Here is a 19671-nt window from a genome sequence, read left to right on the forward strand (position 1 = left end):
TGCCTCAATAAATAAATAAAATCTTAAAAAAAAAAAAAAAAAAAAAAAAAAACCTAAATATTATATAAACATGGCCATTCTGTCTAAATTAATTTATGGGAAAGCAGGAGAGCAAAGCAGTTACGAACCTCGGTTTGGAATCAGACCTAAATCCAAGTCACAGCTGTCTTGCTCACCCTCTCCAGCAAGATTGTTTACCTTCCTAAACCTCAGTCCTCATCTGTAAAATGATGGCCGCAAAAGCAAAAGGTTAGGGGTGCCTGGGCGGTACATTCGGTTAAGCGTCTGACTCTTGGTTTCAGCTCAGATCATAATCTGAGGGTCCTGAGATCAACCCCCACGTTGAGCTCCATACTCAGCATGGAGTCTGCATTTTGGCTCAGGTCATGAACTCAGGGTCATGAGATCGAGCCCCACGTCAGGCTCTGCACTCAACATGGAGGTTGCTCAAGATTCTTTCTCCCCCCTCCCTCTGCAGACCCCCGCCACTCACATTCACTCTCGTACTCTCTCTCTCAAGGAAAAAAAAAAAGCCATGTAGATCTTCGACAATCCCTGTGTAATTTTTTTTGAAGGATCTTGATTAAAAATTATTCCCTGGCATAGTAAATGGGAAACATATTTTCACTTTTTCAGAAAAGAGTAATGCGATTTCTCCCAAGCAAAGTTTAAAACGTAAAGCTGTATAGTAAAGGCTAAGATGCATATGTAGTGTGGTAAAGACACACACCCATGAGCTAGACTGGATGGCTAGGACTCTGTCTGATAGAGGCAGCTCGCTGCAAATCAGTGTGATGGGAGAAAGGCCAATCAGTAAGCTGTATTCAGAACAACTGGTTAGAAATTTGAGGAAGTAATAATCTCACTTCATACCCCCTACTAAAGTAAATTTCGTGTAGATTGAGGGGGACAGCAACTCAAAGTGCTTATAGCAAAGATGATAGAGAAAAGGTAATATATTGATTTTATTAAATATATTGATAACTCCAAAATAAAAACTAGCTCACAAAAGAAACAGCAAACAAAGGTATTAAATTTAAAAGGTTCAGTAATGAATAGTGATCAAAATATATCAAAAAGTTGCTGTTGTGGGCTGGTTAAATCATAAAGTAGGACAAAATTTTTGTGTATTCATGGATGCTTGTTTGTTGTTTTTTTTTTTTTTAATTTTTTTAAAAGATTTTATTTATTTATTTGACAGAGACACACCGGAAGAGGGAACACGAGCGAGGGGAGTGGGAGAGGGAGAAGCAGGCTTCCCGCAAGCAGGGAGCCCAATGCAGGACCCGATCCCAGGACCCCAACATCATGACCTGAGCCGAAGGCAGATGCTTAATGACTGAGTCACCCAGGCACCCCTTGTTTGTTGTTTCTAAAGTTTGTACCGATAGTGGTTTGAGACCTTGCTGATGATCTTTATAAATTAACAGCTCCAATGGAAAGCCATTTGTCTACATTTATTAAGAACTTTAAAGGCTGTTTGGAGCCTGTTCTATTCTGCTTTCCGAGACCTAAATTCAAAACATACAGGAAAGGTGTTGTATGTGAAGATATTTGTTGGAGTCATTTATAATTAAAAGCAGGCTACATAACTAACTGCAGGAGAGCTATTAGGTAAACTCGGGTCTATCTCAATGGAATATTCTGCAGCCATCTATTATAAAAGACTATAGTATGTATAAATACATATCACACACAGTATTGAGAGTTGGATACAAAATAGTAGGTTCACTTTATTCTAATTACCTTTTTAAATGCCCTAGAAAAGGAAATAATACTGAAATATTAATGATGTTTTGTTATGAGATATTCTGGGTCATTTTAATTCTCAAGGAAGAAAAGTTCCTGCTTTTAGACTCCCAGAAACATCTTGGTAAGAGCAGCAGCTTCCCAGCCCCAGCCCTTCCCCAGCACAATGTGGATAGCCTGGGACACTGGGCACGTTTTTGCCGCAGCCAATTAGCCACAGGGGGCTGCGAACAGGTGCTGTTTACACCTGTTCTTCAAACAGGAAACCTTCAGCAGACACTTGTTTTATGCTTACTGTGAAGTAGAACATCGTTCTAAGCATCAGGTATACAAACACAAGACAGTCCTTGAGGAGCCGCATCCACTTCCCTCAGAAAGGCAGACCACCGCCTCTGGTGTCCCTGGCTCCTAGCCTCAGCCTTCTGCCTTGGATGGCCAACTCGGAGGACTGCGCAGCGTGTCTCTGGCCTAGCTGGTGTGTTTGTTGTGCACTGCCTGCAGCTCACATTAGGATCTGTGACTTTTGCAGTGTGATTTGTTCATCCAGGAGGGGGCCCGCCTAGGAAGAACCCCCGCTGAAGTCGTTTCAACTTGTGACATCACCTTTGCCTGCGTGTCCGATCCAAAGGCAGCCAAGGACGTAAGGATCCCCTCCCTCCCCTCAGTGTCTCAGGTGGTGGCCAGGAAAGCTGGCTGGCCTCCCTGCCTTCTCCCCTGCTCATGAGTGAGTGTCTGTAGCATGTGGGAGGGTTGTATTTCCCATCTGGGGCCATCCCCCATTGTGAAAAATGGGGGATGTGAAATGGGGGATTGTGAAAAGTTACCTGCATAAATTCAATAAAGACATCCTTTAATTCAGAACAAAGAATGAAAATAACTAGGGTCCCTGAGATCTATGCCGACTGTCCTCATGTATTCTTATTTTGTGTACCTGGCAAGATCCTATGTTTAGCTGTGACCGTATCTGTATGTTTTATAAGTTCAAGTACAGTAATCCTTTTGTTAAATTGGTAACTAGTTTAATCCAAGTAAATCCAAAGAAGCCCCCCAAAATACTGAGGTTATCATTTAAATGGGAGATTTTTAGTGAAAAGGAACATGCATGTATTGTTTTGAAGATAAATGGGAATGAAGTAGAGGTATTTTTCTCCCTCAGGCTTATTTACTTGCTGCCCCCTTGCAGCCTTAATACCTCCTAATCAGGAAATGAGCCAAAAAAGTAACAACATTCTGACCTTAAGTCTAAGGGGCTCCTGGGCGTCTGGCTGGGAGCCTGGGCTATTGCTTTTCCCTTGTGTCCCCACAGCTGGTGCTGGGCCCCAGTGGTGTGCTGCAGGGGATCCGCCCCGGGAAGTGCTACGTGGACATGTCAACAGTGGATGCTGACACAGTCACCGAGCTGGCCCAGGTAGCGGCCTCGTTCATGCTGGCCCTCCAGCGTCCTTGGCAGTTGGAGCCCAAGACTCAGGCTGATTGATTATGCCTGAGTGAGCAACTTGGTTACTCTAGAAACCAAGCCAGGAGAGGAGGAGAGGCTTGTAGCCTTGGAACTAGCCTGTCTTCACTTTCTGCTTTCCAAGCCACAGCTAATCTGAACAGCCGTGAGAGGAGAGGTGCTGCCGGGATGGGCACTAGATCGTGTAGCTGCCAGCCCCACAATGGGAAGCAGTGCAGGCTGCCAGCAGGGCCTTTTTGGTTTAAGCGGCCGTCTACAGTTGTTACCAACAATATTCTCCCTGCCTGAGCTCCTGGGCCGAGTGAGAGGGCGGTGACTTCTGGCCCCTGTGTGTTCTGAAAGTGGCTGAAGCAGGGAAGGGCAGTGTCTGGAGGAGGTGTGCTCAGCCAAGCCATTGGCATGGTCGCGCTCGGTCATTGCAAGAAATTCTGAGTCAGTGGGAGTCTCTGGGGAGACCCCCTCTTCGCTGTTTACTGCATGAAATTCAGACACCTGTCTGGGGGCTCAGTGTGGAGGGCCAGGTGTTTCCACTTGAAACCCCGGTGAGAGGCAAGGCCTTCAGAAGCTGTGACTTTCCTTTCTAGGTGATTGTGTCCAGGGGGGGCCGCTTTCTGGAAGCCCCAGTCTCAGGGAATCAGCAGCTGTCTAATGATGGGATGTTGGTGATCTTAGCAGCCGGAGACAGGGGCTTGTATGAGGACTGCAGCAGCTGCTTCCAGGCAATGGGAAAGACCTCCTTCTTTCTAGGTAACACGCCTGCCCACCCGTCGGGCCACTGCAGGCCCGGAGGCTGGGTGGGCCACATCCCCTCTAGACCGCACTGATGACTGCGTCAATCCCGCACGGCCTCTCTGCCTGGGGCCCCCGTGGGAAGGTTTCCTTTGACTTGCACAGTCAGTGCCTGGAAGGAGGAAGAGCCCGAAGGGTCAGAGCCAGTTCTGTCAGGGGCAGGTGAATGGGGCCTCCCCTGGGTGTAGAGGTGGGTCCGAGCAGGGACGAGGGTGGGCAGAAAGTCCCTTCCCTCGGAATTCTTGGAAAGTGACCCTGATTCTCTACCCTGGCCAGGTGAGGTTGGCAATGCAGCCAAGATGATGCTGATTGTGAACATGGTACAGGGAAGCTTCATGGCCACCATCGCTGAGGGGTTAACCCTGGCCCAAGTGACAGGCCAGTCCCAGCAGACACTCTTGGACATCCTCAATCAGGGACAGTTGGCCAGCATCTTCCTGGACCAGAAGTGCCAAAGTGAGTTGCCTTTGGCCTCTCTTCTTGCATTTTAGTTGTGATTGGAGCTGAGAAACCGGGTCAGGTTGCTGTCACAGAGCATTCTCTTCAAGGGCTGACCGGTTTGAAAGAGGCCCCCTCTCTGGTCAGTCCGTGCCCTCCATGCCCTCTGTCAGAGGGATCCAGAGACATGGCAGATGGGATGTGGGGGTACTGGCTGGGGACTGGTTTCTTCATTGTCCAAGAGGGAAGAAATGCTAGATGTTGAGCCCTGGTGGTCCAGCAGATAGTTTCTTAATTTGGGTCCATTTAATTCTTCTGTCATGTGGCTTTCCCTCCTCAGATATCCTGCAAGGGAACTTTAAGCCCGATTTCTACCTGAAGTACATTCAGAAGGATCTGCGCTTAGCCATTGCCCTGGGGGACGCCGTCAACCATCCTACTCCTATGGCAGCTGCAGCCAATGAGGTAACTGCAAGAGGCCCGATCTGACAGCCTTCCCTTTGCTTCTAGGCTTCCTCCCCTCTCTTTGCTTTGTGTCTCTTTGTGTCTCACCTCTTGAGTGGAAGGTCAGGTCATTGATTCTAGACGGGAGCATTTAAAAGCGTACATTCCCTTCTGAGCCCTGCTTACTTCCCTTGTGATTTCATTGACCTGCGGATTACTTAAAAGTGCATCAGACAGATAATTGGAATTGTCCTGCGAATCTAATAGTTATTGATTACTGATGTATGTCTATTGTGGTTAAAAAACAGATGCTGTGTGATTTTTAACTCTAAATTTATTGAGACTTGTTTTGCGGCCCACCAGATGGTCTGGTCTGTCTTGGTGGGCGTACCATGTGCACTTAGGAAGACTGTTCTCCGCTTGTCGGGTGCTGTGTTCTGCCGATAATCAGTTAGGTCGAGGTTAGGTAGTGGTTTTTCAGATCATCTTTATTGGTCTTTTTCTCTAGTTCTTTCGGTTGCTGAAAGAGAGATACTAAAATCTCCAGCTATGATTGTAGCATTGTCGGTTTTTCCCTTTAATTCTGTTATCTTTGAAACTCTTGTGTTTGGGTTTTTAGCCATTTGTGATGGTCATGTTTTCCTGATGAATTTGGCCTTTAATTATTATGGAATGTCCCTCCTGACCTTTGTCTTGAAGCCTGTTGCCTGGTTTTACCTTAGCTGCTGCTGTGTACATGGTATATCTTTTTTTCATTCATTGACTTTCAACTTGTGTCTTTATATATATATTTTTTAAAGATTTTTATTTATTTGACAAACAGAGATCACAAGTAGAGAGGCAGGCAGAGAGAGGGGAAGGGAAGCAGGCTCCCTGCAGGGCTGATCCCAGGACCCCGGGATCATGACCTGAGCCGAAGGCAGAGGCTTTAACCCGGCAGAGGCTTTAACCCGATTATATTTAAATGGTATCCTCAGTGTAGAACCTGTCTGGTGGGCCTTGCATTTGTATGCATTCTGACAGTATCTGCCTGTTAATTGGAGTGTTTGGTCATTAACATTTCTTTGAGTGACAACGGGGCACCTACATGTGCACTTCCTGAAAACAGTTGGGTTGGGGAGGGGGTTGTTTATTTGTTTAAGTAAGTTTAAGTAATTTGTATACCTGATGTGGGGCTCGAACTCATGACCTTGAGATCAGACCAAACTCTACCAACTGAGCGAGCCAGGGGCTCCAGAAAGAGTTGTTGAGAAGGTCATCTTCCTCAGAAGGGTAGCCTTAAAAAAGCTGAGCAGTATTTCATTACTGTAGAGTTACAATCAAAACTGTATTTTGTATAAAACACAAAACACATAAATTGATTTATTTTAGAGGCTGTATCTTCCAGGAACTTTAAGAGGATACACATTCGATTCAAGTTAAAAAGAAGTCTCAAGTGGCTTGTTCCAGTGAAGAAGTAAAGAAACACAGTTGTGCTCTTTTCAGATGTGGCCTTTCATAATTTGTATTCAGTCTCCTGTCCCTTTCTTGTCTGCCTGAGCATTTCAGGGAACTCACTTCACCTTTTTAGGTTGCAGTACAGTTTCAGGTTCCTCCTGTTTGTTTGGCCTTGGATTCTCTCTTAGCAGTGGACTTCTCTGTGTATTTTATAGATTTTTTTTGGTCGATTGTCTTTAACTGAAGTTACTTCGGAGGGGATCTGCGTGTGGCTTGTGCTGGCAGCTTGCTCTGTGATTTCTGACGTGCCTCTGCCCTGGCTCTACAGGACTCGTTGGCTTGAAAACAGACATTTTGGTTAATTTCTCAGTGGAGCGTGGTGCTTTCTGGAGGGTGTGAATTTAGGTTCCTCACTGGAGCCCAGCGTTCAGGATCTTAAGGTTCACCAGTCCATTCACATTTAGTCTTTGTCTTAAAGTCTGTTGATGTGTGGTCGGATTTAGAGCTACCATTTGATTGCTCTTTGTCCTTTCTGACTTTGTCTATCCCTCTTTTTTTTATCGCCTTTTGGATTATAGGACTGTTTTTTAGAATTCCATTTTCTCTGTTGGCTCTTGAATAATTCATTCTCTTTTATCTTTGGTCTAGAGATTGCAGTGTGCAAGGATATGCAATACCCTTAACTTCATGGCCCACTTAGAGTTAATATTATACCTGTTCACATAAAACATAGATCCATTTCCCTCACCTGCCCTCCCTCCTCCTTTAAGGCAAGGTTTCTTAACCTGGGCACTATTGCCATTTTGTTGTGGGAGTGGTCCCGTGCATTTCAGGATATTCAGTAGCATCCCTGTCCTATAAGCCCTAGAAGCCAGCAGTGCCCTCTCAGTTGGGAAGAGGTCTGTAGATACTACCATGTGTCCCATGAGGCAAAATAACCCCAGGTTGAGAAGCCCTGCTGTATTATTTTTTTAAGATTTTATTTACTCATTTTGAGAGAGAGTGGGAGCATGCACACACACGTGCATGAGTTGGGAGGGGCAAAGGGAGAGGGACAAGCAGACTTGACACTGAGTGTGGACCCTGACGTGGGGGCCTGATCCCACACCCCAGTGATCATGACCTGAGCTGAAATCAAGAGTCGGCCGCTCTGAGCCACTAACTCAGGCACCCAGGCGCCCCAAAAGAACCCCTGCTTTGGGGAATAGATGTCCTGTGTGTTAGATCTGCCCTTGTTCTAAACCTACCAGACAATGTTGGAATGTTTTAAGTGGTCGTATGTATTTTTTTTTAATTAAAAGAAAAAATAATTTTATATTTCTCTAATTTACCATTTCCAGTGTTCTCCATTCTTTTCTGAAGATTTGAATTTCTCTCTGGTATTGTTCCCTTTCAACTGGAAGAACTTGCTTCAGCATTCCCTGTAATGCAGGTCTGCTGGCAACGATTCGTTTTCTTTTCTCTGAAATGGTCTTTATTTAGCCTTCATTTTGAGCTGACAGCTATACCTGAGCTATAATGGACACTCAATTATCGTGGCTTCAACTGGACTATGTTTTTAAAAAAAGACAAAGATGCAGCTATGTGGGAGGAACCTTGTGGCCAACTGCATTTCCTCAGTGTGCCTGGACGCCACACTGCCCTGCTTGAATGGCTTTTTAATTCTCTTCACGCTCATTCATAGTACTCACCTAGTGGTTCTGGAGCGGCTCTCAGCCGCCAAGCACTGTTCTAGGCTCTGGGGACATGGTGAGGGGCCGCCCGTTCCCTTCCTTGTGGAGCTTAACGTTTTAATGGAAGGAGGCACGAGATAAGCAGATAGGTATTTAAACAAGAATTCTCTGAAGGTCAGAAGTACGAATAAAATAGTAAGATAAGGTGACAGGATAAAGTGGCACAGCCGCTGCTTTATAGAGACCGGTCAGGGAAGGCCTTGGAGCTGACTGGGAAGGAGCCAGCTTTGCCTAGGGAAAGGCATCCCATGCAGAGGGAAGGGCAAGCATAGCAGCCCAGAGAATAACACAGGGAGACCCTAAAGGCAGGAAGAGACATGACTATAATTACTAACGATGCTCTGAGCACTTTACCTCCCTCGCTCCATTTAGTCCTCATGATAACCTTGTTATCTTCTCCATGACATCAAGGAGTAGTAACGAAGACAGAGAGAAACTGAGGCACTTCGCTCAAGATCAGTGGAGGGTGGCCAGGAATTGCACCCAGACAGCCTGGACTCCAGAGCCTGCCTGCCTGACCGCATCTAGAACTACCTCCAAAAGCAGATTGTGTCTTTAAGTCAGCTCTGTGGCCAGAGACTGAGCCCATCTCCTTTTTTTCCAGGTGTACAAAAGAGCCAAGGCACTGGACCAGTCTGACAACGACATGTCTGCCGTGTACCGAGCCTATATACACTAAGCCCTCGATACCCCACCCCTGCCCCCCAGTCTTCCCTCTGACCCCTCCTCCTCACATGGGGTTGGGGTCCTGGGACTTAACTCTGGACCAGTCCACCTGTCTCCATCTCCTTTTATACAGACTTTGAGACTTGCCATCAGCACAGCACACAGCGTCACTCCTCCCCTGGAGGTCCTGGGGAGGGGAGGGGTGTCAGCAGGATTGGCCTTTGGGAAAGCTCTTGAGCTGGGCACTGGCCCCGGACTAGGTGGCTGTGTGTTCATACACACACACACACACACACACACACATACAAATACACAATACACACAACCCCTACATACCACACACTGGCTCTCGCCCCAGGATAGAAGCTGCCCAGAAACTGCTGCCTGGCTTTTTTTTTTTTTTTTTTTTCCTTCCTTCTGAGCTTGTCTTATCTCAGACCCTTTCCATTCAAGGAACTAGAATCAGCAGTAAGAACTGGAAGCCTTTCCACTGCTTCCTTCCCTCAGAGCAACGAGGCTGTGGTTCTGTCCACATCCCCCTACTGGATCCTGTGTGTGAAAAAGAGGCTCTGGGTCAAGATGAGCCAGCACCGACTCCAAACAGGGTCCTCATGGGCCCTCCAACCTCAGGTGACCAGCTGATGAGGATTGTCACGTTTAAGCTACCAATGTGCAACCAACTCTCCATAAATGCCTTTGTGAACTGTAAAGAGATTGGCGAAGTTGAGCAGACGCAGGGCTCTGGCTCTCTGGGGAGAGCAGCAAATCGCCAGCACATGAGGTGAGCCTCAGAAGCCTGCTCTCCTCGCCGCTCTTGAGCACCTGTCCCAGAAGTCACCGTCACTGCAGAGCCCTGGGCTGGGATCAGACTTCCTTGCTTTGGTGAAAGGGGAGCTCACTCCTCACCAGGCTCTCTTAGTATTTGGATTTGCATTCCAGCCCTTGGGAAGGGGATCCTGAGGGCCACCAGGGAGGAGTGAAGAGGGAGGAGAGGGGTTCCTTCCTGTTTTCCGTTATGCTGCAGACTCCCACCTGGTTCTCAAGAGTCACTCTGACTGGGTCCCCTCACAGCAGTCTCACCCTCTCCGGCCTACTCCTGCACATGTTCCCCACCTGCCCGCCTCTTCATTCTCTCTTCCTCATTTTCTTCCCGTGGAGACAGTGTTTTCTGTCCCTTCTTTGGCCCAGACCCAGCCTGACCAACGACAGCCATTTCTTAGGCTCAGCTCTTGAAACAGGAACGAGTGTCTTCACTTCAGCCAGAAGCATGGTCTTCGATGCTTCCAGGGCCCCAGGGTCTCTCGGGAGGGAAGAGAACTGGACCTGACCCAATCTGAACTATCTGACCCTCAGAGGTGGACCTGAGACATCCTCAAGACCCTAACATTTCTCCTTGGATAGGGGACCAGAGGGGCTTGGAATGTGGCATAAAAACAAGGAGAAGTCACCTAAAGGATGTCAGTGTTCTCTCCCTCTGCTTGGGTTGCATTTTCCAAAGTCACACTTTGCAGGTCAGCATTTCTAGTGAATACACAGAATGAGACCACACTGGTGTGGACCCCTCCCCCTCAACCTTGGCCCTTTTCCGCTGATCAGAAACCAGGCGAGGGTTCTCAGAAGACATAGGGGGAGGGCAGGGAAGATGCTGCGTGTTTTTGGCATAACTTCACTGGGATTTGGAATTTTCTCTCTGAACACAAAGCCTGTTCTAGTCCTAGCCGGACACTTGGGGGGGGGGTGGGGGGGGGAGAATACTGTAATGAAACTGGTTAGTCAATGTTGTCTTAATATTGTTGACAATTCTGTAAAGTTTCTTTTTATGAGTATTTCTGTTTAAGCTATTTCACCTTTGTTTTGAAATCCTTCCCTTTTAGGAGAAAATGTGACACTTGTGAAAAAACTTGTAAGAAAGCCCCTCTTCCATGACCCTTTTTTTTTTCCTTTAAACCTCCTTTAAATGACAAATCTAGGTAATTAAGGTTGTGAATTTTTATTTTTGCTTTGTTTTTAATGAACATTTGTCTTTCAGAATAGGATTGTGTGATAATGTTTAAATGGCAAAAACATGATTTTGTGCAATTAACAAAAAGCTACTGCAAGCAAAATAAAACCTTTACTGGTAACACAACTGTGACTGATTACCTCAGCAGTGGCCATTACCTACCCCCAGACCCTCCACGCCCAGCGGTGGAGGGAGGAGGGTCGGGAGCTCCGGGACAGCTCAGCCCGCTGCTGCTTCCCGGCCGCAGAGCTCAGCGCGCGGAGGGCAAGGCTGAGCAAGAACAGGCTTCCTTGCCGGCCAATCGCCGGGCGCGACGAGAACAAGCCGCCCGTTGGCCAATCAGTGAGCGCAAGCGGAGCAGGGCGCCCTATCACTGCCGGGAGGGGCGGGATAAGCGACCGCCGCGCTCCCGCGGGAGCGGCGCCCTAGTGCGCTGCGCCCGCGGTAGGTGCCCTCGGCGGCTTGGGCGACCCGGCGCAGGCGGGTTCGCGCAGTCGCCAGCCTCGATTCGCAGCCCCGGCTCGGCCGGTCGGAGGCGGGGGAGGGGGCCCGGGAGCGGGGCGGGCGCGCGCGCAGCCAATCGGCGGCGGGGGTGGGCCAGCGCGCCGCGGGCGCACGGACGGCGGGTGGACCGAGCCTCCGGCGGACCGCGGGCGGGTGGCGGTCCCTGGGCGGCGAGCGGCGGCGATGGCGACCGCGATGGCAGCGACGGCGGCGGAGCGAGCGGTGCTGGTGAGGCGCGCGAACGGGGTGGGGTGGGGTGGGGCGGGGGCCGGCGGGCCCCGGCGGCTGACCGCCGGCCTGTCTCCGCAGGAGGAGGAGTTCCGCTGGCTCCTGCACGACGAGGTCCACGCCGTGCTCCGGCAGCTGCAGGACATCCTCAAGGTAAGGCTTCTGGCGGGCCGGCCCGGCTGCGGATCCTTCCCGGGGCGCCGCGCCTGCCTCCCAAGCGCCTGCTGTGGACGCGACGCGCGTTGTGCAGACCAGGCCCTGCCCCGGTGAACTTGGCGTCCAGTGGAGGCACCATTATGTGATTGCCCACTTAATCACCAGCAGCTGTGTGAGCGTGGTGGGGTGGGCCTGGGATGGGCCCCCGGCTAGCGGGGGTCTAGGCGGTCACGGTTGGGTTCAAGGAAGGCTTCCTTTGAAGCTGTGATCTCAAGGTCTCCAGCACCTTACTCAACCTCATGGGGCCTCCTTTTCGCAAGAACGAGATTGCAGTACTGGCCTCACAGGGCTGTTGTGAAGACAAGTCAACTTACAAAAATGTCCAGGCATTGCCTGCTATGGCCAGAATTTCGAGTTACCATGAGTACTGTCATTCCCTGACTCTGCTCCCCCACACTCGAGCATCTTCACCCAGCCTGGAGGTCATCTCTGTTCTATATCCCTGAGTTGGGCAGGAGGTAGGCGTCCGGGGAATGTGAAAGGAACAGCTTATCCACTCTGGTAGGACCTGAAACTCAGGTGGTGGGGGAAGGGCCAGAGAAATGGGAAGGTGCCCTGGAGGTTGGAAAACTAGCCTCCTTTGTCCCTCCCCTAGCCAGCCCAGGAATGGGGCTTCTGGAAGGAGAGGTGAGCTGGATTGGGTCAACTTTCCTCCACTCCCCTCTGCCCCTCCAGGAGGCCTCACTCCGCTTCACTCTGCCGTGCTCTGGTGCAGGCACCGAGGGGCCTGCCAAGCAAGAGAACTTCATCCTCGGCAGCTGTAGGTGAGCCAGGGCTGAGCAGAAACAGGAGGGACGGACTGCTTGTGAGGGGGACACCTGGGATACCCTCTAGGGGAGGCTGTACTGCCACGGCCCTGCCATGCAGACTGATTTCAGCCCCAACATGCAGAGGGTGTGCTGTGGGGCAGCCTGGGCCATCCTGTGACAGCAGGGGCAACCTGCCGGGAGGGCGAGGTGGTGGGAAAGGGCAGCCACAGGCACTGCTCTGACCCCCGCATGTTGCAGCACAGACCAGGTGAAGGGCGTGCTGACTCTGCAAGGGGACGCGCTGAGCCAGGCGGTGAGTCCCCCAGCCCCTCTTCCCTTTCCCTGCTGCTGGAGGATCCAGTGGGGAAGAGTGTGGGGGCCTCCTGCTGAGCTTTGCCTTTACCCTTGGCTGTGTGACCCTGTAGGATCCTTGACCTCCCTGAGCCTCAGTTTCCTCATCTGTACAATAACAACGCACCCCACTAAACTTCCTCTGGAATTGGTGTGTGGCTTCAGTGAGAGATGCAGGAAGGGGGATGCTTTGCACACGGCCTGGCCCTGAGTCTGGGCCCAGTGAAGCGTGGGCATTGGAGGGATTAGGCTGGCCCCAATTCAAAGTGGAATCAGCCAACATCTGAGCTCCGTCTGTGCCAGGCACCAAGATGTGGGGGAAGGTGCCTCTCCTCCAGTAGTGGGTATTGAGTCCATTGGCCTGTAGCCACGCTCCCTTTCTGCCCACAGTCACACCTCCTCCTCTCAGCTGAGGCCACCTTCCCCTTTCTGTCTCTGTTCCCTTTCATTTCCTCGTGGATCCTTTTGGGCACGAGCTCCTGTCTCCTGACCTCCCTGTTCACACCCCAAATGCCAGGGAGGATGGGAGACTTTCTCCCCTGTGGATTGGCTGGGGCCGGAGCTACCACACACATGCCATGTCTGCCCCCTGCTCAAGGGCTCGGAGTGGCCATAAGCAGGAGAGGGGTCCTCCTGCTTATACACTCTTGCCCGTCAGGACGTGAACCTGAAGATTCCGCGGAACAACCAGCTGCTGCACTTTGCCTTCCGCGAGGACAAGCAGTGGAAGCTGCAGCAGGTAGTCGGGCCCTTTTCCTGCCAGGGCTCAAGCCACAGGGGCAGGCAGGGGCAGGCCTGAGCGGCACGAGGCCTCCTGGGGTGGCCGTGGGGGATTTAAGGCTGCAGCGAGCCCGGGAAGTTGTTTCCTAGCAGCAAAGCTGGGGCAGGTAGCCCCTGGGACTCCAGAGTCTAGCCTGGAGGGAGGTGGGAACCTGCTCTGTCCGTAGACCTCTGGGCCCCAGTGGGGAACACAGGGTACTCTCCTTCACGGAGCCTGCAGGGCCTTCCAGTGGCTCCTGGGGACAAAGTCCACACTCCGCTGTGACTGGACCCTGCTCCTCCACCTCAGGGCCTTTGCCCACGCTCATCGCTCTGCCTGGAGCCCTCTCACTGCTTTACTCTTCACTGGGTGATGCTCAAGAGGAACTTCCCTGGGGCCTCCGTTGATGTATCCATCTAAAGAGGCTCCTCCTCCCCCAACCTGCAGAGTCACCCTTTTGTCCTTATGCAAGTCACTCCGTGTATTGTCCTCTTGTGCCTTTGCTCTGCTACTGTCTGTCCTTCTTTAGAAGGTGAGCTATGTGATGGCAGGCCTGCCAGTCTGTACTGTATGCCCAACACCCAATCAGGGCCTGGCTTTCAGTGGGCACAGAGAGGACAGCTGGCAGAGAGGGGTCAGGCAGCCGAGACCCACCCCAGCCCTCCCCGGAGGACAACCCCTCAGAGTGAGGCCCTGTCATCGGGGGCCCTGGAAACTGGCTACTCTGAAGTTGGCGTCTCTACCTCCTGAGGCCCAGCCCACTGACCTTTCAGTGGGCTTTTTTTTTTTCAGATCCAGGATGCCAGGAACCACGTAAGCCAGGCCATTTACCTCCTCGCCAACCGGGATGAAAGCTACCAGTTCAGGACAGGAGCAGAGGTCCTCAAGGTGAGCTGCCTGCAGGAGCAGGAGAAGCAGGATCCTTACTCCTGGTCCTGACCCCTGACCAGGCCCCTGGAGAGCTCTGCCCCCAACAGCCTCAGGTGCAGCCGATGGTCGCCCCATCACCTCTCGATAGACATGTCCACGCAGCCGGTCAAATGATTCACAGCCTGGGCTCCAGCCAGACCTGGGCTCTGATCCCAGGGCTCCACTGAGCTGTGCAGCCCCAGGTCACCTTCTTAGCCATTCTGTGCCTCAACAGCCTCAACTACAAAAGGGTGCCATGGTGTCATGACTGGCAGTTGTGATGATCCAGACGAAGCAGCCCCTGGCAAATGCTCAGGAAGTAGTCGCCCTCCTAGACAGAGAGAAACCCTTGTAATTCGCAAAGTGAATTCACATGGTGTGGAGAGGTGGGCTGCACTGACACACCTCAGATTCATGCTTTAGCTCTGTCCCTGACTTAGGTGATTCATTTACCCTCTTTGGACCTCTGGGTCCTCTATGAAAACTTACAACTAGATGGACTGAGCTCCCAGAACTGTGACCACCCTGGGTGTAGGTGGTGCGGCCCCCAGGCCTCCACCCAAAATTTCCCTTTCCTAGAAGCCAGGTCACCCCCAGTCCCATTCCCATGACAATATCTGGAAGCAGTGGAAATTGGGGCTCTGAGGAGTTCTGGCCAGAGGTTTGGTCCTTGTCAAAGGAAAAGGATGAGTTCCAGATGGTTCCACCATTGACTAGCTATTTGACCTTACCACTTTGGAGCTTTACTTTTGAAAACGGGGCTGGTGCCCACCTTCGGACCGCAACTTACCCATCCTGTCACCTCCTCCAAGAAGCCTCCCCTGTTTCCTTGCACCCAGCCTGGATTAAGTCCCCTTCCTCTAAGCTCCTTCACTGCCTGCACCCCCATCCACAAAGCCCTCATGCCCCTGGGAGTAACTCCAGGGAGCTTCTGTCTTCCATTCCCCATTGGACCAGCAGCACCCAGTACCCCATGCGGTAGAACCTCCTGCACAGGTAGTCAGCAGTGCAGACGTCCTGTCCCCCACCCACAGCTGGAGCCCAAACATCTGCCCCTTGAACAAGCCCCACCTTATGGGGGTTCAGGCCGTGAGAGTGGGACCACACAGGGCAGGAGCTGGGCGCCACCATGACTTGGTCCCTCCCTGATGTGAGAGGGTGGGCGCTGCCCCCGCAGCAGCTGTGACCGGCCACCTCCCCACAGCTGATGGACGCTGTGATGCTGCAGCTGACCAGAGCCCGCAACCGGCTCACCACGCCGGCCACCCTTACTCTGCCTGAGATCGCTGCCAGTGGCCTCACGGTCAGTGCCTTAGGCCAGCCCCTGCTCCGGGAGAGGGAATCCCCACCAAGGAGCCCAACTTGCCCCTGGGAGGGACACAGGGGTGTGACGGGGTCCTGGAAACCCCAAACTGTTGTCAGTCGAAGGTCTAGGTCTGTGCAGTTTTCTGGGCCTCCATCTTGCATCCCCCAAATACCCCGGGTCTGGGTCAGTGGTTCCCAGGCCTGGTGCAGGAAGCTCCCCGGGGCACCTGGGAAGAGTTTGGAAGCCTCAGTCCATGGGCCAGGGCATGGGGTCCCCCAGGCGGTCCTGGGGAAGCTGTGCCTGCCTGGCCCTCATGCCTCCTGCTTGCCCGGTCCCTGTCCCCAGCGGATGTTTGCCCCAGCGCTGCCCTCCGACCTGCTCGTCAATGTCTACATCAACCTCAATAAGCTCTGCCTCACCGTGTACCAGCTGCACGCCCTGCAGCCCAATTCCACCAAGGTGAGGGGGACCCCACTCGCCCCCCCACCCCCAAGTGCCTTGCAGCCTCTCGGGCCTGACTGGGTCTGATTCTCTTCGGCTTAGAACTTCCGCCCAGCTGGAGGCGCCGTGCTCCACAGTCCCGGGGCCATGTTGTAAGTACGGTGCCCTGCAGCTCCCCGCCCGCCCCAACCTTCCACACCTTGGGGGCCCGGGGGCTGGGCTAGTCAGGCCACCCCCAGGGACCCTCCTTCTCCCCCCAGCGAGTGGGGCTCCCAGCGCCTGGAGGTGAGCCACGTGCACAAGGTGGAGTGTGTGATCCCATGGCTCAACGACGCCCTAGTCTTCTTCACCGTGTCCCTGCAGCTCTGCCAGCAGCTCAAGGATAAGGTGGGCTGTGGGGACTGTGGGGGCGGGGCGGGCCTCTCTCAGACAGACGGGGCCAGCAGATACCAGGCTACTAAGTCATTTCATTTTGGAGGGATTCCAGGGGCTCTTGTCATACCTCCAAAGCACCCCCAAATCTTCAGGTCCTCTGTACCTTCTGCACACACGAGGCAGATGGGCCACGGTGTGGCTGAGCAGCGGTACCCTCTCCCTGACACACTGCCCCCAAATGACCTTGAACTCTCACCTGGGTCACAGGCTACAGTAGGGGCCAAGCCCCCTAACACTTCCACTCACCATGTCCCCCCACCTCTCTCCCTCCCTAGATCTCCGTGTTCTCCAGCTACTGGAGCTACAGGCCTTTCTGAGCAGAGCACCCAAGAGCCTGACCCCCAGGGAAATGGCCCTTGTCCCCCTCACTCATCCCCCCCAGGAACGTTGGCCAGAGCCAGAACCAGGCAGCGTGGGCTATTATTTATTTCCCTCTTCGCCCCATCCTGCCCATCACATTTGCACAGATGGAAATGATCACTGGAAGCACGGAGAGACAGGGATGCTGGCTTGCTTTTTCTTTTACGGGGGGTGGTCAGGAAGGCAGAGCCCAGAGGTGGCCCACATTCCAAACCCTGCCCTCCCTTCACAGCGGGAACCTTTGGACTTGGGGTGGTGCCAGGCCCAGGGCTCTCCTCCTCCCTCCTCTTTCTGCCTTCTGACCTGCCCCAGGATGGTGACGGGCAGCCGTACTCTCCCCTCTGTTGGAGGGTGAGGAGTGGGCAAGGGCCCTAAGCTGGGAGTCAGGAGGGCGGACAGAACCATCCACCGCCTCGCTGTGGTGCCCTTGAATGTGTTTGCTCCGCATCCCTGACAAGGCGTCCAGGAAATAAAGATCATCTGACTTTACCTGGAGCGTCTTGTCTGTCTGTCTGTCTGAGTGGGGACCAAGCTGGGGATCCCTGATCATCAGCACCTGGGTGGGGTACCCAATGACGGAGCCCCTGGCCTCCTGTCCCACCTTTGAGGGGGTCCTCCAGGCTGCCAAGGGACTGAGTGGGCTGGGGACAAGGTTTCGGCCTCGGGGTTCGGACCACTGAGTTGGAGGCCAGCTTCCCCTCTCGTCAGCAGTTGCTGTATGACCTGGAGCGACAGTCCAGCCCGCTGAAAGCCGTGGGGGAGCAGGTGGGCATTTGGAGAAAGCAGTGAGTGCCCACACTGCCCACCCCTTGAAGGGAAACTCAGAACACACTCCAGACTCAAGTTCCGGACAACCAAGGCATCCGCACTGTTGCCAGCAGGACACAAGGGCAGGGGGGCTTGGGGGCTCGCTGTGGCGTTAAGGTTCCAGGGCCAAGTTATCCACTCCCCTGCGGTGTTCCTGCAAAAGAGGCCCAGGGGGCTGACCGGGCTTCCCTCGTGTGTGCCCCGCCGGCCCCTCTCCACAGGAGCCCCAGCACCCCCCTCCCCCGTGCAGTTCCCGGCTGCTGCCGCCGCTGGCGGGCCTCACCTGCCGGGCGGGGCTCACCTTCCGGGCTCTGGAGGCGCGGCGGCTGCAGCAGCTGTGGCAGCAGCAGTGGAGACAGACCAGCAGCAGCAGCAGCAACACGGTGCCTGGGGGTGGAACGGGTGTCCAGACGTGGCCCTCGGCCAGGCCTAGGACAGGAGGCCAAGGGGGGCCAGAGGCCAGGGCCGCACTCACCGAGGAAGATGAGGAAGATGATGAAGGCAGCAGTGTCCCAGTTGGACTGGAACAGCTCACCGCTCCTGAGTTTCCCCAGCACTTCCTGGGCTGTGGTCTCCAGCTCTTTCTCCAGGTCTTCTGCCAAGTCCATCTCCGCTCGAGGCCTCTGGGTGCCACCTGCCCCGGCCCCCCAGGGCTGCCTCAGAACCCTGTTCTCTGGGACCGGGCGGCATCCAGGCCTCCCGCAGTCCAGCCCCTGCCCTGCGCCTGCCCCCTCCCACACCACCCCTCCGCCCCTGCCCTGTCCCTTCCCACGCCCCCCAGCAGCCCCACCCCAGACCCCCACCAGCCTCCGAGCTCCCCCAGCCAGGCAGGTCCCAGGTCCTGAGAACACCAACTATTTCCTGCTTCCGGATCCGCATAGGTGCCGCCTGAGGCCCTGGCACCTTGGCAACAGGTCCCACCCTTCCCAGGGGGCGGCCAGACTCCAGAGGGCGGGGCCTGTGCCCTAGCAGGTGTGCTCACAGCCTCCCCACAGCAGCAGGTGCTGCAGGACCCACGGAGGGAGCCACGGGCCCCGCAACCCTCTTCCTTCCGGGATTTTTCATGTTTTCTCAGTAGACCAGACGAGCAGCCTGGAACACAGTGCGCCCTGGGCCGCTGTGGACTTCATGAGTGAAGACGGGAGGGAGGGAAACCTGGTTTCCATTCCACGTCCCTTTCCTGGGCAGGTGGCATTTGCCGGCACCGCGCTAGGAGTCTTCTGTGTCCTTGTTTGCTGTATTCTCATCTTCAGGTTAATCCTTACAAGAAGATGCTTGTCTTCTCAAACGAGCTCTTCCCACGGGACTTGGGGACCTGGGGGCCTGACACTGACCACAAAGGCAGCTCTCACTCTCCCTTCCTTCAGCACACACGCATCCAGACCCACCAAGGGCCCAAGACGGCTCAGCACTTGAGGTCGGCCCTGCCCCAGGTGGACACATTTTCTGGGGCTTGTGGTCTAGCAGGGGACCACGTCTCAGCTAGGCTGAGGACCAACCAGACCACCGTACACCCGCTACCAGATGCGTCCTCGCGGCAATCCTGAACGGCACGTTCCCGTTCTCCCCACACACAGATAGGAAAGGTGCCACCTTGAGAAGTCCAGCAACCAGCTCAAGTCACACACCTGATGTACTCATTTCCTGTTGCCACTAGAACATATCACCCCTGCACTTAGTGGCTTGAAACAATCCAAATTTATTATCTCACGGTTCTGGAGGTCAGAGTCTGAAACAACAGCAGGGCTGTGTTCCTTCTGAAGGCTCTAGAGGACAATCTGCCCCTTGCTTTTTCTAGCTCCTAGCGGCCAGTCTCTGCTTCCATCCTCATTTTCTCCGGCCCTGACCCTTCTGGCCTCCCTGTGACGATCACCCCTGTGACGACATCGGC

The 19671-nt window shown here is 53.5% G+C and overlaps 3 protein-coding genes across 8 annotated transcripts in view; 2 read left to right on the forward strand and 1 right to left on the reverse strand.

The window, feature by feature from the left end:
• The window catches only part of GLYR1 (glyoxylate reductase 1 homolog), a 34159-nt gene extending 23321 nt beyond the window's left edge, over positions 1 to 10838 (forward strand). For 2 of the 4 annotated variants that reach the window (XM_080830363.1, XM_080830365.1), the window contains 6 exons: positions 2279 to 2389; positions 3056 to 3157; positions 3790 to 3952; positions 4271 to 4450; positions 4773 to 4897; positions 8651 to 10838. In XM_080830363.1, the coding sequence (XP_080686489.1) occupies positions 2279 to 2389; positions 3056 to 3157; positions 3790 to 3952; positions 4271 to 4450; positions 4773 to 4897; positions 8651 to 8725 (756 nt within the window). In that variant the 3' untranslated portion in view covers positions 8726 to 10838. The remainder of the gene's footprint in view (positions 1 to 2278; positions 2390 to 3055; positions 3158 to 3789; positions 3953 to 4270; positions 4451 to 4772; positions 4898 to 8650) is intronic. The other 2 variants (XM_080830364.1, XM_080830366.1) reach the window with 1 other exon arrangement.
• Positions 10839 to 11314: 476 nt separating this feature from the next.
• ROGDI (rogdi atypical leucine zipper) lies at positions 11315 to 17467 on the forward strand. 2 transcript variants are annotated; one of them, XM_080831078.1, is made up of 11 exons: positions 11315 to 11446; positions 11528 to 11599; positions 12338 to 12426; positions 12670 to 12724; positions 13421 to 13501; positions 14315 to 14410; positions 15636 to 15734; positions 16083 to 16196; positions 16281 to 16330; positions 16439 to 16565; positions 16889 to 17467. In XM_080831078.1, the coding sequence occupies exons 1-11, from the start codon at positions 11402 to 11404 to the stop codon at positions 16928 to 16930; spliced, it is 870 nt and encodes a 289-aa protein (XP_080687204.1). In that variant the 5' UTR covers positions 11315 to 11401; the 3' UTR covers positions 16931 to 17467. The 2 variants fall into 2 exon arrangements, with proteins under 2 accessions (XP_080687204.1, XP_080687205.1); XM_080831079.1 differs by lacking the exon at positions 15636 to 15734.
• Positions 17015 to 18660, reverse strand: SMIM22 (small integral membrane protein 22). 2 transcript variants are annotated; one of them, XM_080831081.1, is made up of 4 exons: positions 18584 to 18637; positions 18256 to 18414; positions 18064 to 18167; positions 17015 to 17934 (listed from the first exon to the last, which is right to left on the reverse strand). In XM_080831081.1, exons 2-4 carry the CDS (start codon positions 18386 to 18388, stop codon positions 17893 to 17895), a joined length of 279 nt encoding a protein of 92 aa, XP_080687207.1. In that variant the 5' UTR covers positions 18389 to 18414; positions 18584 to 18637; the 3' UTR covers positions 17015 to 17892. The 2 variants fall into 2 exon arrangements, with proteins under 2 accessions (XP_080687207.1, XP_080687206.1); XM_080831080.1 differs by having other exon boundaries at positions 17021 to 17934; positions 18082 to 18167; positions 18584 to 18660.
• Between the last annotated feature and the right edge of the window lie 1011 nt (positions 18661 to 19671).

The sequence above is a fragment of the Martes martes genome (genome assembly GCF_963455335.1).
Source record: "Martes martes genome assembly, chromosome: 18".
Lineage (NCBI taxonomy): Eukaryota > Metazoa > Chordata > Mammalia > Carnivora > Mustelidae > Martes > Martes martes.

Coding starts and splice junctions, on each gene's coding strand:
- SMIM22 (XM_080831080.1), bottom strand. CDS start 18,659: ATGCGGATCCGGAAGCAGGAAATAGTTGGTGTTCTCAGGACCTGGGAC. Junction 18,415..18,583: donor CTGGGGGAGCTCGGAGGCTG/GTGGGGGTCTGG, acceptor GGGCCGGGGCAG/GTGGCACCCAGAGGCCTCGA. Junction 17,935..18,081: donor GCGCCTCCAGAGCCCGGAAG/GTGAGCCCCGCC, acceptor CCTCTTTTGCAG/GAACACCGCAGGGGAGTGGA.
- ROGDI (XM_080831078.1), top strand. CDS start 11,402: ATGGCGACCGCGATGGCAGCGACGGCGGCGGAGCGAGCGGTGCTG. Junction 11,600..12,337: donor AGCTGCAGGACATCCTCAAG/GTAAGGCTTCTG, acceptor CTGCCCCTCCAG/GAGGCCTCACTCCGCTTCAC. Junction 16,331..16,438: donor CACAGTCCCGGGGCCATGTT/GTAAGTACGGTG, acceptor TTCTCCCCCCAG/CGAGTGGGGCTCCCAGCGCC.